Below are 15,931 nucleotides of genomic sequence, written 5' to 3' on the forward strand. Positions count from 1 at the left end.
CTGACTGGGTCTATACTGTTATAGAGAATATAGGGATTTATCACCAGCTCACATATCCCTTCTCTATTCTCCCTCTAGACACAAACACCTCATACAAGTCAGGCAATAGCTTAAATAACCCTGAAATCTCCGGCTCTATGATCCCCACACTGAGCTCCATATACCCCGCTCACATTCAAGGGACAGAATTTCTACAAGAACTTGTGTAGAGCTCTCCTTATAACTCTTGGCGCCAACCAAAACATGGCGCCCGCCAGTGACAGAGCGGCTGGCGGATGCGAGGAGAGTTTACCTCGGAAGTTGTTCAGTCTCAGCATGGAATGAAGAGCTGGATGGGCTGCAGCGGCAACTGAACTGCTTCAAGTATGACAGCGTTCATGAGATTAGGAGTAAGTACGGTGCTGGGATCCCCCCCACAGGTGTCTCGGAGTGGTACGGTCTTCAGTGTTGGGGGGCGGGCCGGGTGATGAGTAGGTCAGTGTATGTGTGTGATGAGGGGGAGGACAGAAATGACACAAGGTCACCCCGGCTTCTCCTCATACACTGACCATACATAAAGGTCAGTTTGGAGCTCTTCTTTATAGGCAATGGGAAGTTTCTACCAGACAACATATATGAGTATAAATATATAGAAAATAAATCTTTGGGGTTCTTAGTGGGCGCGTTTTATGTGTCCCCTAACGTGGTCTGTCGCAGTGCAGGAAACCCACGTTTCCCACCCCATGTCCACTAACGATGCCTCAATCACAAATCGCATACACGGTACGTTTTCCTGTACCAGGTTGCCCCCGTACCACAGTACCATGTGATCTCATGCGTTTTTGAAAAGTAGCGCATGCATTACTTTCAGTGCGATCCAGCGTGATTTCCACCCATTCAGATGAATGGACCAAAAATCAAATCCGGCCAGAGTCACACAGGAACACCATTCAGCTGTGTCGGACTTAATACTGAGCACACTTTTACTGCCCACCTGAACCCCATGCGTATAGCTATACACGTGCTGGCGCAAAAAAATGAAACGTTACCGCCACCAACAGCGACCCACACTAGTCAGAGGAGCCACGTACAAAGTATGCGATTGTGGTACAGCATTTACAGGTTTTGCCACTTGCCTACAGGGCACTTTCATGCCAAGGCCAATTTTCAGCGCTGTCGCACTATTTAATAATTTTTTTACACAAATAGAGCTTTCTTTTGGTGGTGTTTATCACCACTGTGTTTTTATTTTTTGCTAAATAAACAAAAAAAGACAGACATTTTTGAAAAAAAATAAAAAAATGTTTTTTTCGTAGTTTATAAAATTTTGCAAACAGGTAATTTTTCTTCTTCACTGATGTGCGCTGATGAGGCTGCACTGATGGGCACCCATAGGCTGCACTGATGTGACTGCATTAATGGGCACTGATTATCAGTTGATACGGGGGCGATTCAGTGAGGGCTTTTTTACATGGCCGTCGGACTCCATGGTGGGTCATTTTGGCATTTCGATGCTATACCATCACCTTCTAAATGCTTGCTTTTATTTTTTGGGCTTTTTCCTAAATCCAAAAGGAGACATTGTATTGAAATGAGGCACTGCACCCGTGAGCCAAACAGTTGGCTTGTAGTTGCGGCACAATCCAATTGATTTCAATGAGCAAGTCTGAGAGGCAGAGCCACCTGTCTAGTTATGCTTGCATGGCCACCATGTTTTGCTGTAGTTTGTGTGCCTACACCTCCTGGCTGTAATGTTAGGGTAGGTGTAGGTGGGCAGTCAGAAGGTAGTAAAAACAAAAATCAACCATCTGTCTTTACCACCCTTTTGCTACCTGTGTAAAATGTCCCTAAGGTTGCTTTCACACCGAGGCGCTTTGCAGGCGCTGTTGCGCTAAAAATAGCACCTGCAATGCGCCCTGAAAGAGCGGTTCCTTTCTATCCAGTATGAAAGCCCTTCACACTGGAGAGCGCTGCATTGGCAGGACGCTAAAAAAAGTCCTGCCAGCCGCATCTTGTAGGAGCGGTAAAAATACCAGTGCTATAGCGCCCCTGCCCATTGAAAACAATGGGGTCGCGCCTCCAACCCGCCTGCAAAATGCTGCCAAGTGGCGTTTTTAACCCTTTTCCGGCCGTTAGCGGGGGTTAAAACCGCAACGATAGCGGCCGAAAATAGCAGCAAAAACTACGGTAAAACGCCACTAAAAATAGCGGCGCTTTACCACCAGTGCTTCAGTGTGAAAGTAGCCTAAAACATGTCCTGAATGTTAGTAGCCATTGGTGCATGGTCTAGCCACAGCTGCTAATCGACTAATTTTGATTAATTATAACCGTAATGTCCACACATCTCCCCATCTCCCAGAATAGAAAGCACACTCACAGCAGGCAGCCAACGATGACGTCAGCGCGCCACTAATAGGCCGCCGCCAGGTGTACCAAGATGGCCGTGGCTCGGGAGCTAGGCTGAAGCCGCGGCCTTTCCTATAGGCGAGACCACGGAGCTCGATCCGCGGATCCCGTACTCGATCAAAATTATTTTGATCGATCAAAGAAATTAACGATTAATCAAGGAATTAATTGTTAATTTCCGCAGCCCTAAATTTAATGTATATCCAGCGTATTCCAGACATATATCACTTGTAAAAGAGTCTTTATTGCACTTTCAGAACTCAGGAAAATAAACGGGTTTGTGCAGCACATAACATAAACAGCCCATTGTCCTGGTACAATCATTGTCCTGGTACAATCAAAACAAAAGCATGGCTCACCTCCAATATACCAGTCCCACACTGGAGTTTGAGGGTTCCCGTCTGCTTTAGGAGGTACCACAAGGGCCACAGGAGTTCAGCACAGATGCCATTCAGAGAAAATGTTTTCTCAATAGATGCAGTGTTCTCTCATTGGATAAAGTGGCAATCATTCATTCCACCACATCTCTCTACCTTGTTCAATCAGAGAAGGCTGTGCATTCTTTGAGAAAATGAAAAGCGTTCTCTGAATGGTGCTCGCAATAGTGTTTAGTAGCATGCAGGGCAACAGCTTGGTGCGAGACACAGACGATTGGGAAGATCACTACAATAGTGGTGTCTGTCAGTGATTTTCAGCTTCCACTGGGATCCCACAAGTATGCCATATACATACCTATATTGAACCAAGCTATACCAATATAAAACTTGCCATACCTAAATGCCCATACCCATTTGTAGTCTGCAGCATGTGTCAATGCAATGCTAATGACACCTCAAATGCAGTGGATCACATTGTACGTGTAGCGCCTGGCTATGTTCAGAGCTGGTGCTATTTGAAATTTAGGGAAAAGTGCAGAGAAATAGTTGGCTCTGAACTAGTTTAATTGTTTAAATTTGGGGTCTCTGCTCTAGCTTGACTGTACTGTGGGCTATCCTTTTGTCCGGGGATTCCCATCACCCCCAGACGGCAGGTGGCAGCAGTGTCACTCAGCAGCCAGTCAGGGGTTGGGCCACCTCGCTGTGCATGCTGGAGAGGGGTATTTAGGGGGCAGACACCATTTCCTCTGGGTTCTTCCTCGTGTGGCACCCACCATTGGGGTAGCCATTCCACGACACCCCCGCAAACGCCCCTCTTGGCCAGGGTGTGCGTGTACAGCAGTGTTCCTGGACCACGTTGGCCCGGAGCAATTGATCTGCTGTGCGGATCCAGTGATTGACTGGGTTCCCAATCTGAAGGTGGTCCTGAGCTGATCGTCCCATTGGAGGAAGCTGACTGATGGGGAGTCTGCCTGAAAGATACCACGCACATGGCTGGTGTTCCAGGAGAGGCCTGTCCATTCATCGGAGGACAACCTGGGTTCTGACAGGCTGGATGTTGGTCGCCTCTCAGTTGCTAATTTGACCAAAACTACCTGAAGGAGATCCGGGTGCTGAATCTACTGAAAGAGGATTCCGGACCATAATTTTCTCCAACCTCTAGGAGGGTCTGTGGCAGAGACTTGAGCTTAAGTTCGAGTGACACTCTGGCTGCCAGGCTGGTGAGAGAGGCCTGTCCAGATGCACTATACCCTCTCTGGCTAGAGTGGCAATGTAAAGTTGTCGTTTGGAAGCAGGACTGTTTCCATATCCAGTTACACCTGAATTTGCCATTTCCTTTTCTCCTATCTCTTCACTCAATTCTACTATTATCGTTTTTACCCAGCTGGGTAATAAAAGCACAGAAAAGACACCTGTCGGACATTCCCTTTGTTGCAGCTCTCATTGAGTACCCTAGACTGCGGCGATACAGGGTAACGTGCCACCCAAAACAAACCAGCAGCTCCTTCGGGGGTAGTGCTACATACAGAAGTATCATGTGATCTCGTTGCAGTGCATTTTTTAACCACTTCCCACCCGCCATATAACTAAATGACGTGCGCAAAGTGGTTACATTATCCTGACTGGACATTATATGACGTCCAGCAGGATAAGCCGTGATCACTCGCCGATTGGTGATGTGATGCGTCATTCTGACACACTGCAACTTTGATCGAGGTAAACAGCCTATGACAGCCTCCTTACCAAGTGATCAGCTGAGACCAGGAAGTGCCAGTTAACGGCTTTTCTTGGTTCGTGCTGACAGAGAGAGCCGGTTAGCGGCTCTCCTGTCGGGGGGGTGGGGGGGGGGCTATGGTCAGCGCATTGATTATCAGTTCAGCCCCCTTTACAGGTGCTCACCACATCTTCCTATCAGCTGCCAGTCAGTGCCCATCAGTAATGCCTGTCAGTGCCCATCAGTAATGACTGTCAGTACCCCATTAGTGCCACCTATCAGTGCCCATCAATTCTACATTATAGTGCCGCCTCCCGCCCTCATCAGTGCTGCCCCATCAGTGGCAGTCAGTGAAGGAGAAAACAACATTTTATAACAGAAACAAAGAAAAACTTTTTTTTTTTTCAAAATTTTCGGTCTTTTTTTAATTTGTTAAGCAAAAAATATAAACTTCAGTGGTGATCAAATACCACCAAAAGAAAGTTCTATTTTTTGGAAGAAAATTATAAAAATGTAGTTTGGGTACAGTGTAGCATGACCGCGCAATTGACATTCAAAGTGTTACAGCGCTGAAAGCTGAAACTTGTCCTGGGCAGGAAGGGGGGAAGTGCCCTGTATTGAAGTGGTTAAAGTAGTGCTGTGCAGTAGACATGTGCATTCGTTTTCATCCGAATGCATTTTCGTCAGAATTTCGGGTATTTTCTTTATCGTTTTAACAAAAACTTAAATGAACGTGCAGAATCCGAAATCCAAAAAAATGCTTTATTTTTGTTTTCATTGCTACAACAGTTCGATATAGATAGAAGATTTGACATGACGCTGACAATAACAATCTGTGTCTAACGAATCTGCGGTCAAATGTGCCTAACCTTAACTCTAATAGTCCAGGATTATTCTAGATAGAGAGAAAAGATTCAACATTATAGAGACAGTGTTGGGTAGACCATTCTACTTGAACAACGTAAATTCGACGAAGCAGCTAAAAACATACAAACATCGAATCTGTCAATTGAAGGCTTATGGTGTCTGTCGAACGTTCTAAGAAGGTTCGACGGAGCAGCTAAACTGTACGACGCCGCAATCATACATTTCTCCTGTCAAATGCTCAGCCCATAGGTTATAGAAGAATTCGAATGTTGGTTTACTAGTAATAATAATTTATAAATATAATTATTACTAATGTCATACAACATTAGAATTCTTCTATAGCTTGTAAGCGGAACATTCGACCAGAAATGTACAATTGCGGCGTAGTACAGTTTGGCTACTCCATCAAATCTTCTTAGAACATTCGACAGACACCTAAAGCTTTCAATGACAGATTTGACCTTAATTCATTCGGATTTTCAGACTAATGCATTTTTTAACAAAACAAAATAAATAAAAAAACATTTCGGGAGTAACTAATAAATGTATTTTTCAGACGAAAACTAAATTCCGATACAAAATATTTCAGTGTGCACATGTATACTGTGCGATGTCATTTCAAGTGATTAGGCTAAAAACACACTGCACTCAAATTGTGCAGATATGTGATTGTGTGTTCAGTGCGATTCTTGGCGTGAACTGCCTCTTATGGTGAACACGTGTGTAATTTACATATGACCTAGTTAGTCACAATGTGAATCGCTGTGTGAAAAACTTTACACTAGTCTGCTCTAGTTTATTCATCGTTAAATAATCAGCTGGAATGTAAAGTACTCCAGGGTAAGTGTCAAATGCCCTACAGCTTGAATGTAAAAGTATTGTAAATAGTCCCTGCTAAGCAAACCGTAAAGGAGAAATACACTAAAGCTCATTTGGCTGTACTTCTTTTGTAGATTTTGCACCTTTTCCAGTTTGTTTTGCACTCCTGTGACCCGTTTTCAACAGACAGAGGCTGAAGTCGGCTCTCTGCTGACATCACAATGTTGGTCCAGGCTCCGTGTCATTACGACCACGGAGTCTGAATCCTCCAGATCCCTGGACCGACACCCGGCTCAGTCTCTCAGCAGGAGCTGAGAGGCTGAGCTGTCCACCCCCACCCCCTCCAAAGCCCAGTGAGGAGGGGGCAGAGCATAGAGCTGTGACTTAGAGTCTCCGGCTCTCTGCTCTGGGAACTGTTAGAACCGAGCGATCGGTGATGTTCGGTGGCTTAGTCCTCAGTGTAAGTGCAGCGGGGGACAAATGCTGCATCGGACTGATGCTGCTTCCACCTAGGTGAATCTAAATCCCCCCCAAAAAAATCAACCCAAAAAAAACCCATACTTCTTTTTTAACAACTTCCGCACCGCCAGCTAGCTGCCATAACCCAGGTATCCATCTCTTCAGCCGGCGGTCCGGTTTCCGATAATGGTGGTCTTTGCGGCGGATTCACCGCAAGATCGCCTTTATCGTCGATGGGAGATGACCCCCCCTCCCGCCGCTTACTGGAGCAGTCGGCAGCAGCGGAGGCGATTGGGTCCTTTCTGTGGCTGGGTATGGAGACGAGTGAGGGGAAGATGGCCCCCACCCGTCTCCATACCATAGCAGGGCGGAAGCGATGTCAAAACGTCACTTCCACCCATAGGACTTCTGTGCGCGAGCTACCGGGGACAGGGGCGTTTACATTTTTTTTTTTTTTATTCTTTTTTTTTTTTTACTTATTTTTTTTTTTTTTTTTTTACTTTTTCTTGAATTTTTTTTCACTTTTATTCCTATTACAAGGAATGTAAACATCCCTTGTAATAGGAAATGTGTGTGACAGGTCCTCTTTATGGAGAGATGCGGGGTCAATAAGACTTCACCGATCTCATGATTAGTGTTGCTTACTAGCCGCAATCGCGGGTTTGTTTACTTACGTGTACCCGGGCGTGACGTCATCACATCGCGCCCGGGCCTCCGACGGTCATAGAGATGACTGTTGACCATATGGTCACCAGTCATCTCTATGCTTCCTGCCTGCGCCGGACGATTCTTTCTCCGGGCCCCCGATGGCACGGGAGAGCCCGGAGAAGCACCGGATGGCGGCGGGAGTCTATAAGAACGATCAAGTGGCGGAACCGCCGCTATGATCATTCTTATGTTGCACAGAATCGCCGGCACTAACGAATGATGCCTCTAGCTGCAGGCATCATTCAGAAATCCCCCTACAAACCCAGGACGTCATATGACGTCCACCCAGGATGGGAGATCCCATCTGTGGACGTCAAATGACTATGAGCGGGTATTGAAGTGGTTAAAACGTGGGAGCTGCGGTGGCTCAACGCGATTGGCACTGCGCTGACAAGCCATTCACCTCTGCAGCTAGGGGTTCGGATCCTGGTCTCGGCTACATGTGAATTGAGTTTGGTGGTCTCAGCCCGGCTCCCGGTGGGTGTGCTGTGCGAGGTAAGCCTGCGCTTAGTACGCCCACCCCCCTCCCACAAAAACTACCACACTTACACGCACTCAAAATTGGGTTAAAATGCACGCACTTTGACCACGCGGTCTCTAAAAAGAAAGGTGAAGGACTAACGGGTCTGGTTGAGCGGTCTAGATCCTCTCACTCCCTTATAGAGAGTCTCTCTGCCCCGTTGGACTTCAAAGCGGAGCAGGTAGGGCGGGCTATGTGGGAGGACCCTCTCACACACCCGCCATTGCCACCCGGGGCATGGAGAAAGGTGGCAGATTGCCTCTGGGGGAGGCCTGCCTACTCCCAACTCCTGCAGTCCGGCTCCTCTCGAGTACACGCACAAAAAAATACACTTTAAACAAAAAAAAATGGTTAAAAAGTGTAGTATCTTGTCTTTATAGAGGAGGAGCATATTAAGCACTTACCTACTGGGTACTTTTACCCCCTTCATGCCCAGGCTAATTTTTAGCTTTTGAATGACAATTGCGCAACACTGTACCCATATGACATTTTTATAATTTTTTTCACACAAACAGAGCTTTCTTTTGGTGGTATTTAACCACTTGTGGACTGCCTCATGCCGATATACGTCGGCAGAATGGCACGGCTGGGCACAATCACGTACAGGTAGGTTGCCCTTTAAGAGCCCAGCCGTGGGTCGCGCGTGGCCGGCGACATGCTCACGACCCGGTAATGAGCTCCGTGACTGTGCCCGAGGAACCCGCGGACCCAATCACTGCCGGTGTCCCACGATCAGGTCACAGAGCTGAAGAACGGGGAGAGGTAAGTGTAAGCAAACCTTTCCCCGTTCTTCCTAGTGTGAGTGTCACTGATCGTCTGTTCCAAGTCATAGGGAACGACGATAAGTGACGTTACATGCCAAGCCACGCCCCCACACAGTAGTAATCACTCCCTAGGAAACACTTAACCCCTTCATTGCCCCCTACATGTTAACTGCCAGTGTCATTTTCCCAGTTATCAGTGCATTTTTATTGCACTAATCGCTGTAAAAATGACATTGGTCCCAAAATAGTGTCTAATGTGTCTGCCATAATGTCACAGTCACGATCAAAATCGATGATCGCCGCCATTACTCTCTGGTGCAGTTTTGCTTTATCTTAGGACTTGTTCACACCAGGCACGTTGATCTGCATTGACCAACACAATTGTTCTCTATGGGCCCTATAAATGTATGTTGGTGTGCCTTATCTGAAAATGTCTGCAATTTCACACAGCAAAACCCTACAAGAACATAGGCCAACACTAGGGATGCAAGTAATGATTATTTTCATAATCCATTAGTTGGCCGATTTATTGTTTTGATTGGATAATAACCTTAAAAAAAAGTGTGCTGTATAATTTAGTTATTATGTAAAGTAAAAAAAAAAAAAAAAGCAATTCATTCTTAACCACTTCATCCCCGCAGGATTTGGCTGCCCAATGACCGGCCCATTTTTTGCGATTCGGCACTGCGTCACTTTAACTGACAATTGTGCGGTCGTGCAACGTTGTACCCAAACAACATTGGGACCCCCAATGGTCTGAGCCAGAGGTGGTGGAACTCGAGGAGTTCCACCAAGTTCCCCCTGAAAAAAAGATATATATATATATATATATATATATATATATATATATATATATATAATCCCGCACTCCTGTCTGGAGGGGCCTAGAATCAATCTCTTCCTCTAGTAAAAGCAGCACAGATAGTGAACACAAACACTGGCTGGGCGCACATTTAAGCCTTTGATTGCCCTAGATGTTTAACAGAATGTGAGAGGGAGGCTGTATGGGCCCCCTGGAGCATGGGGCGGGGTTGCCATTGTGACCCCTGATGCTACACCAGTGGGGTGGGGACAGGGGTGAGGGAAACATGTCTCAACTATGGAGTTTTACCGCCCCTCAAGAGCCGCCCATAAGACTGCTTTCACACCGAAGCGCTTCGGTTTACACCGGTTTACTGCTTTGCTATAGACTTCTATTATATCCGACGGGTGTGGTGCACATTGTGAAAGTGCACCAACACCTGCATTTTGAGGAGTTTTGGTTTGCATCCAAAAAGTGCACCAAACCCACAGAATGTAATAGAAGTCTATGGTACATCTTTCTACTCGCATACCATAATAAGGCGGGTACAGCGTGTGAATTCAGCAGGTCTCTCCTATGTTATCCTGATTGTATCTGCACCTCTGTAGTTATTCTTAACACGTCTTCACATGATGCAGTATTTTTAATTAAGTTGAATTAGTAGGGCTCTGTCATGTTCAGCCTGAAATTACTAATATTTAATTTAGCGAGAAGTGTGAAAACATGCTGCCGTGCCTAAGAAAAGTGTCATTACTTGGATGAAAGCTTGCTTGAAGCTATATGGCTTCCAAGTGAGTGCTCCTCATTAACATCAGCCAGGACAAGGAAACAATCATCACAAAAAATATACTGTATGTGCATGCAGACTTATTGCACACTTATACATGATGACCCGGATTCCCGTAGCACTTACGCCGACGTATCTCGAGATACACCGCCTAAGTGCACATATGCGCCTGACTCTGAAAGCAAGATACGCCTGAAACTAGGCTTCATCCGACCGACGTAAGTTTCCTACGCCGTCGTATCCTGGGCGCACAGTTCTCATCACAGTTCTCCCACACATTGTCCCCTTCACATACGCACAGCGCTGTGTGGGTAGCACTTCCTACCTACAAGGCGGGAGCTGCCGGAGTTTAAAATAACAACCTGGTGATTGGTTGCTAGGGCGGCCTAGAAACCAATCACTGAGGCAGCTCCCGCCCCGCCTTCCATCCAGCAATATGCTGCCTTCTGCTCTTCTTAGTTAACATGAGAGTGGAGGAGGTCAGGGGGAGGCAGAGCCGTGGTCATGAGCCACCTGTCAACTCCCCGCCATTAATCACAATCGATGGCTTGCCAACACCCGCTGTACACTAACACTGTACTAACGACATTGGCTGGGAAGGTGTTATCTGTGTGCCTAACGGTGTGTAATGTGTGCTGCTTTTACCTTACTATCTGGCTTTTTTCTCTCTCTGACAGCCAGATCGCTGTTCCCTGTAGGAAAAATGATTGGCTGAAATCAGCTGCCTTGGTTATACTCTTCTTTGTTTTATTTAGCATTTAATTCTAAAGATGATATAATTTGTTGAGAATATGGAATGCCAACCTTTTGTTCACTATACCAAAAGTTTGCTACATGTACAATGTAACTTTACAATCACCAAATAAAGATAATTTTGACAAGGAAATCAGCTGCCAAGCTTGTGCTGTGTCTAATCACAGCACTGGCCAGCAGGGGGCATGTGTGCTGCTGAACCTGGAAGAAGCTGCTGACCTACAGGTTGTGCCTGTACCTGCTGACTGCTCACAGTATATTTACTATGGGCAGTCAGAAGGTGGTTGATATAGTGTCATTTGCCATGAGCCAACAAACGTTTGGCTCTGACTGTCTCTGTGTCATGGCCTACATCTTTTACCGTGCCCTGCCTATTGTCTGAGACTCTGTAACAGAGCTTGTATCTTCATTTAACGTTTTTTTATGTTTGGTGAGTTCAACCTTCCTGTCCCGAGGCCTTTGACATTCTATGTGCCATAAGTAATTGTTCTCAAATCTTGACATTTCTATGTCTATTAGAGTTGTCCTGCAGGTTTTTGTATTGTTTTCAGAACTTGTTAGTATTGTTTGTTCTCCCAATTGCATTGTAATGCTTCTAATCACACATTTGTAATACTAATTATAATTCTAAACACACATTTGTAATACACACTAATTGCAAGCAAACAGATCACAGGTGAGGATGGTTACCTTCAGCCCTGGTTCACACTGGGTACGATTTGGAACGATTTGAGATGCGATTTGACATGTCAAATCGCATCTCAAATCGACGACAATTGTCGGCAATGGCACTGTCCTAATCAGTGCGACGCCGCATCTGCGATTTCAAAAAGTAGTTCCTTTACTACTTTTTGCGATTTCGGGCCGCGATTTACATTAAATTGCGGCCAAAATCGCGGCAAAATCGCGACCGCGAAATCGCGGTAAAATCGCGCATTTTGCCGCGATTTTGAATTCGCAGCAGTGTGAACCTAGGCTTAATAGCCATTCAAACCCCTTTTTGTGAATGTTATCAGGCCAAAATCACCAGGGTATGTAAACTTTTGATCAGGGTCATTTGGGTCGTTTGTCTGTTGCCATTATGATTTAAAAAGAGTAAACAAAGTTGATTGATGATAAATGGCTTCATTCAGCCAAACACTAACCATGAGTGAAAGAAAAGTTTTTGTGTTATCATTCATAGTCTCTGAAAAATAGCCAAGAAATCATAAATTCTGCCAGGGTATGTAAACTTATGAGCACAACTGTATATACCCACGTGTGTATTAATCTATGGTGTCCTGTAATGAACATAAAAACAAAATAATAGTTTATGGTGATTTATTTTTTTCACTTTGGGGGTATGTTTGGGTGAAATAACATTTTAATATGCTTAGTCTGAATTCTCAATAGGTAAAGACAATAAAGTTAGCCCAATTTTTCTTTTTTTAATATTGTGAAAGATAATGTTATGCCGAGTAAAATAATACCCAACATGTCACGCTTCAAAATTGCGCCCGCTTGTGGAATGGCATCAAACTTTTACCCTTAAAAAATTCTATAGGTTGCATCTTTTAAGTTACAGAGGAGGTCTAGGGCTAGAATTATTGCAACGATTGTGGAGATACCTCACATGTGTGGTTTGAACACCGTTTTCATATGCGGGTGCTACTCATGTATGTGTTCGCTTCTGCGCGCGAGCTCGTCGGGACGGGGCGCTTTAAAAATATTTTTTTTGTTTTCTTATTTATTTTATTTATTTTTACACTGTTAATAAAAATGGGTCACTTTTATTCCTTTTACAAGGGATGTAAACGTGTAATAGGAAAAAAAAGCATGACAGGTCCTCTTAAATATGAGATCTGGGGTCAAAAAGACCTCACATCTCATATTTACACTAAAATACAATAAATAAAAAAAATTGTCATTTAAAAAAATGTGCCTTTTAAAAAGCATGGGCGGAAGTGACGTTTTGATGCTATGGAGACGGGTGGGGACCATCTTGCCCTCACTCGTATCCACGGCAAGCTGCGAGAAGGACCCGATCGTCTCTGCCGCTGCCGACGGCTCCGGTCAGTGGCGGAGGGCGCGGGAGAGCGGCGGGAGGGGGGCCTCTCCCACCGCCGATAACGGTGATCTTGCGGCGAATCCACCGCGGAGACCACCGTTATCGTTTACAGGACCGACCACAGAAAAGATGGATATCTCGGTTGTGGCAGTAGCTGCTGCCGTTACCGAGATATTCATCATTAAAGTGCTAACGTATATGTATGTGAGCCGGTCCTTAAAGGATCACTAAAGGAAATTTTTTTTTTAGCTAGATCGCTTCCTTTACCTTACTGCAGTACTGGTTTCATGTCCTCATTGCTCGTTTTTGCTTTGATGTTGCTGTAATTCTGCTCTGATCTCCACACTTCCTGCTTGTCTGGCTCCTTATAACCATGGTACTGGGAGATTTTCACTGTGGTCTAAGCTGTCATTACTGTGTGTCTAAAACTTAACAGAACCAATCGGATTCATTTTAAAAACAAAACACTGCCCTGGATTTGTTTGTTTTTGTTCTGTGGGTCTCTTTACTTCACAGAAACATGAAACCAGTTTAAAACCGAAAGTGAAACTAGAGGCACATTATATGATTGAATTTAATCTATTTTTAATAATTTTTAAAAGGAATCGGTTAACTTTTATGTCTCTAAACCCTGTAAACAGTCATTTCAGCATAATTTTTTTTCCTTTAGTGACCCTTTAAGTGGTTAATGTGTGTTGTCATAGCACTTCAAACCACTCATATCATGTGTTTTTATGTGCAGCAGCTAAGTCCCCTACTTGTGGTAGTACCTTTTAAAAAATCTGAAAAGAATAGATTTATTTTCAGAGAGCAGTCTTATGTAATTTAATGTATGTATTATAGCCCACAAGTCTGATGAAGACCTAAACTTTCTTATTTGGGGTATCTGAGGCACCTCGGTTCATTTTGTGGTGAATTAGCATGCAGAGTGAAGTCTCTCCAACATTCAGTAGTTTCATGGGATCAAGAAATAACATTTACATTTGTCACTCATTTTACTGTTTGGAATTCATTTTTTTTGTAGATATTGACCTAATATAATAAGTGGGATGTTTTGGCTGCTATTGTGTGATGAGGTGGCTAACCTGATGAATTGTTATTTTTCAGACTCTACCATTACGAATAAGTTCCCAGATTGGTGCCGGCAATGCAATCTATCCCAGTACAGCACAGATGTTGTGGCACAGGACATGTAACAACAGACATCAGGTAAGTGTAATAGTAAATTCTGAGATTCGCGCAACCTAACCACTTCCTTACCGCGCTATAGCCAAAAGATGTTGTTCCGGGAGGGCGTCCGTTAACGGGGGTGCGCATTCAGTGTGCTCTGTCATCGCTGTGACCTTTGCACACAGCCAATCGCAGTTCAGGGTAAAGGACCAATCACAGCTTCCCTTTACCATGTGATTATCTGCCTCCAATCACAGACAGTTGATTACAATGTAAACAGACTTTCCTGTCACAGCATGAGGAAAGTGGAGCCGGTAACTGGCCAGTGTCACAGGGGACATGTACAAAGATTATCAGGGCACTGATCATAACCAGTGCAGCCCCAACAGTGCCAATCAGTGTCCATTAGTGCAGCATCATCAGCGCACATCAGTGAAGGAGAAAAGTTACTTAGTTGCAAAATCTTATAACCAAATTTAACCACTTCAGCCCTGGAAGAATTCGCTGCCCAATGACCAGGCCATTTTTTGTGATTCTGCACAAAAGTCGCAACGTTGTACTCAAACAAAATTGACTTTTTTTCTCCAAAAATAGAGCTTTCTTTTGGTTGTATTTGATCATTTCTGCGTTTTTTGTTTGTTTTTTTGCAATATAAACAAAAACAGAGCGATTAATTTTGAAAAAAACACAATATTTTGTACTTTTTGCTATATGCAAATGATTTCCTCCGTTTAGGCCTATATGTATTCTTCTTAATTTTTTTGGTAATAAAAATCGCAATGAGCGTATATTGAGCAAAAAGTTATAGCGTCTACAAAATAGGGAATAGATTTATGTCTTTTTTTTTTTTTCTTTTTTTTTTTTTACTAGTAATGGCGGCGAACTGTGATTTTTTATCGTTACTGCGACATTTTAGGCGGACACATCGGACACTTTTTACACATTTTTGGGACCATTGGCATTTATACAGCGATTAGTGCTATAAAAATGCACTGATTACTGTGTAAATGTCACTGGCAGGGAAGGGGTTAACAGGGGTTGATCAAGGGGTTTATTGGGTTCTCTATAGTGAGTTCTAACTGTAGGGGGAGGGGACTCGCTAGAAGAGATGACAGATCGTGGTTCCTAGCTTGTAGAACTCGCGATCTGTCATCTACTCTCAAAACAGGGATGTGTGTGTTTTACACAGACACACGATCTCTCGTGGGCAGCGGTCATCGCGACCACTGGTCACAAGCATCGGCATCCCCGCTGTGCAGCGGACACACGCGCCCTCTATCTCGCTTAAAGGGACTGCCATACAGCTATGACGGTCCACGGGAACGAGCCGACCTGCCGCTGTATAATGACGGCGGCTGGTTGGCAATCGGTTAAGAAACATTTTTTCTATTTTTTTTTTCCGTTTGTTTAGCAAATGGTGCATTATGAGCTTTAAAAGTGTGTTATTTAAAGCCTAAACTTCAAGTTTTGGATAGAGGAAGGAAATATTGAAAACTTGTTTTTTTTTTGTTTTTTTTTTCTGCTCATGCCCAGTGCTGAGGTTTCCCTTCAATTCCAATTCCAAATACAAAACAAGAAGTAAGAGGAAATCTCTACAAGTTATCACTGGCACAAGTGTCTCCATTGGAAATTTCTTTCTGTTGCTGTTTTAGTGACAACTGGGGAATTGTGGATATCCAATCACCTTTTGTCCCATGACAGTGGTCACCACCAGGACACATAGAGAAGATGATTCTCGCCAGTCCTGGCGAACAATAAG

General features: G+C 44.4%; 1 protein-coding gene across 1 annotated transcript in view; it reads left to right on the plus strand.

Moving 5' to 3' along the window:
• The first annotated feature begins 273 nt into the window (after positions 1-273).
• Positions 274-15,931, plus strand: part of LOC120918493 (ubiquinol-cytochrome-c reductase complex assembly factor 1) — a 227,158-nt gene continuing 211,500 nt past the window's right edge. The window contains exons 1-2 of the mRNA XM_040330099.1: positions 274-389; positions 14,110-14,211. Of these exons, the coding sequence (XP_040186033.1) occupies positions 366-389; positions 14,110-14,211 (126 nt within the window). The 5' untranslated portion in view covers positions 274-365. The remainder of the gene's footprint in view (positions 390-14,109; positions 14,212-15,931) is intronic.

The sequence above is a fragment of the Rana temporaria genome, chromosome 12 (genome assembly GCF_905171775.1).
Source record: "Rana temporaria chromosome 12, aRanTem1.1, whole genome shotgun sequence".
Classification (NCBI taxonomy): domain Eukaryota; kingdom Metazoa; phylum Chordata; class Amphibia; order Anura; family Ranidae; genus Rana; species Rana temporaria.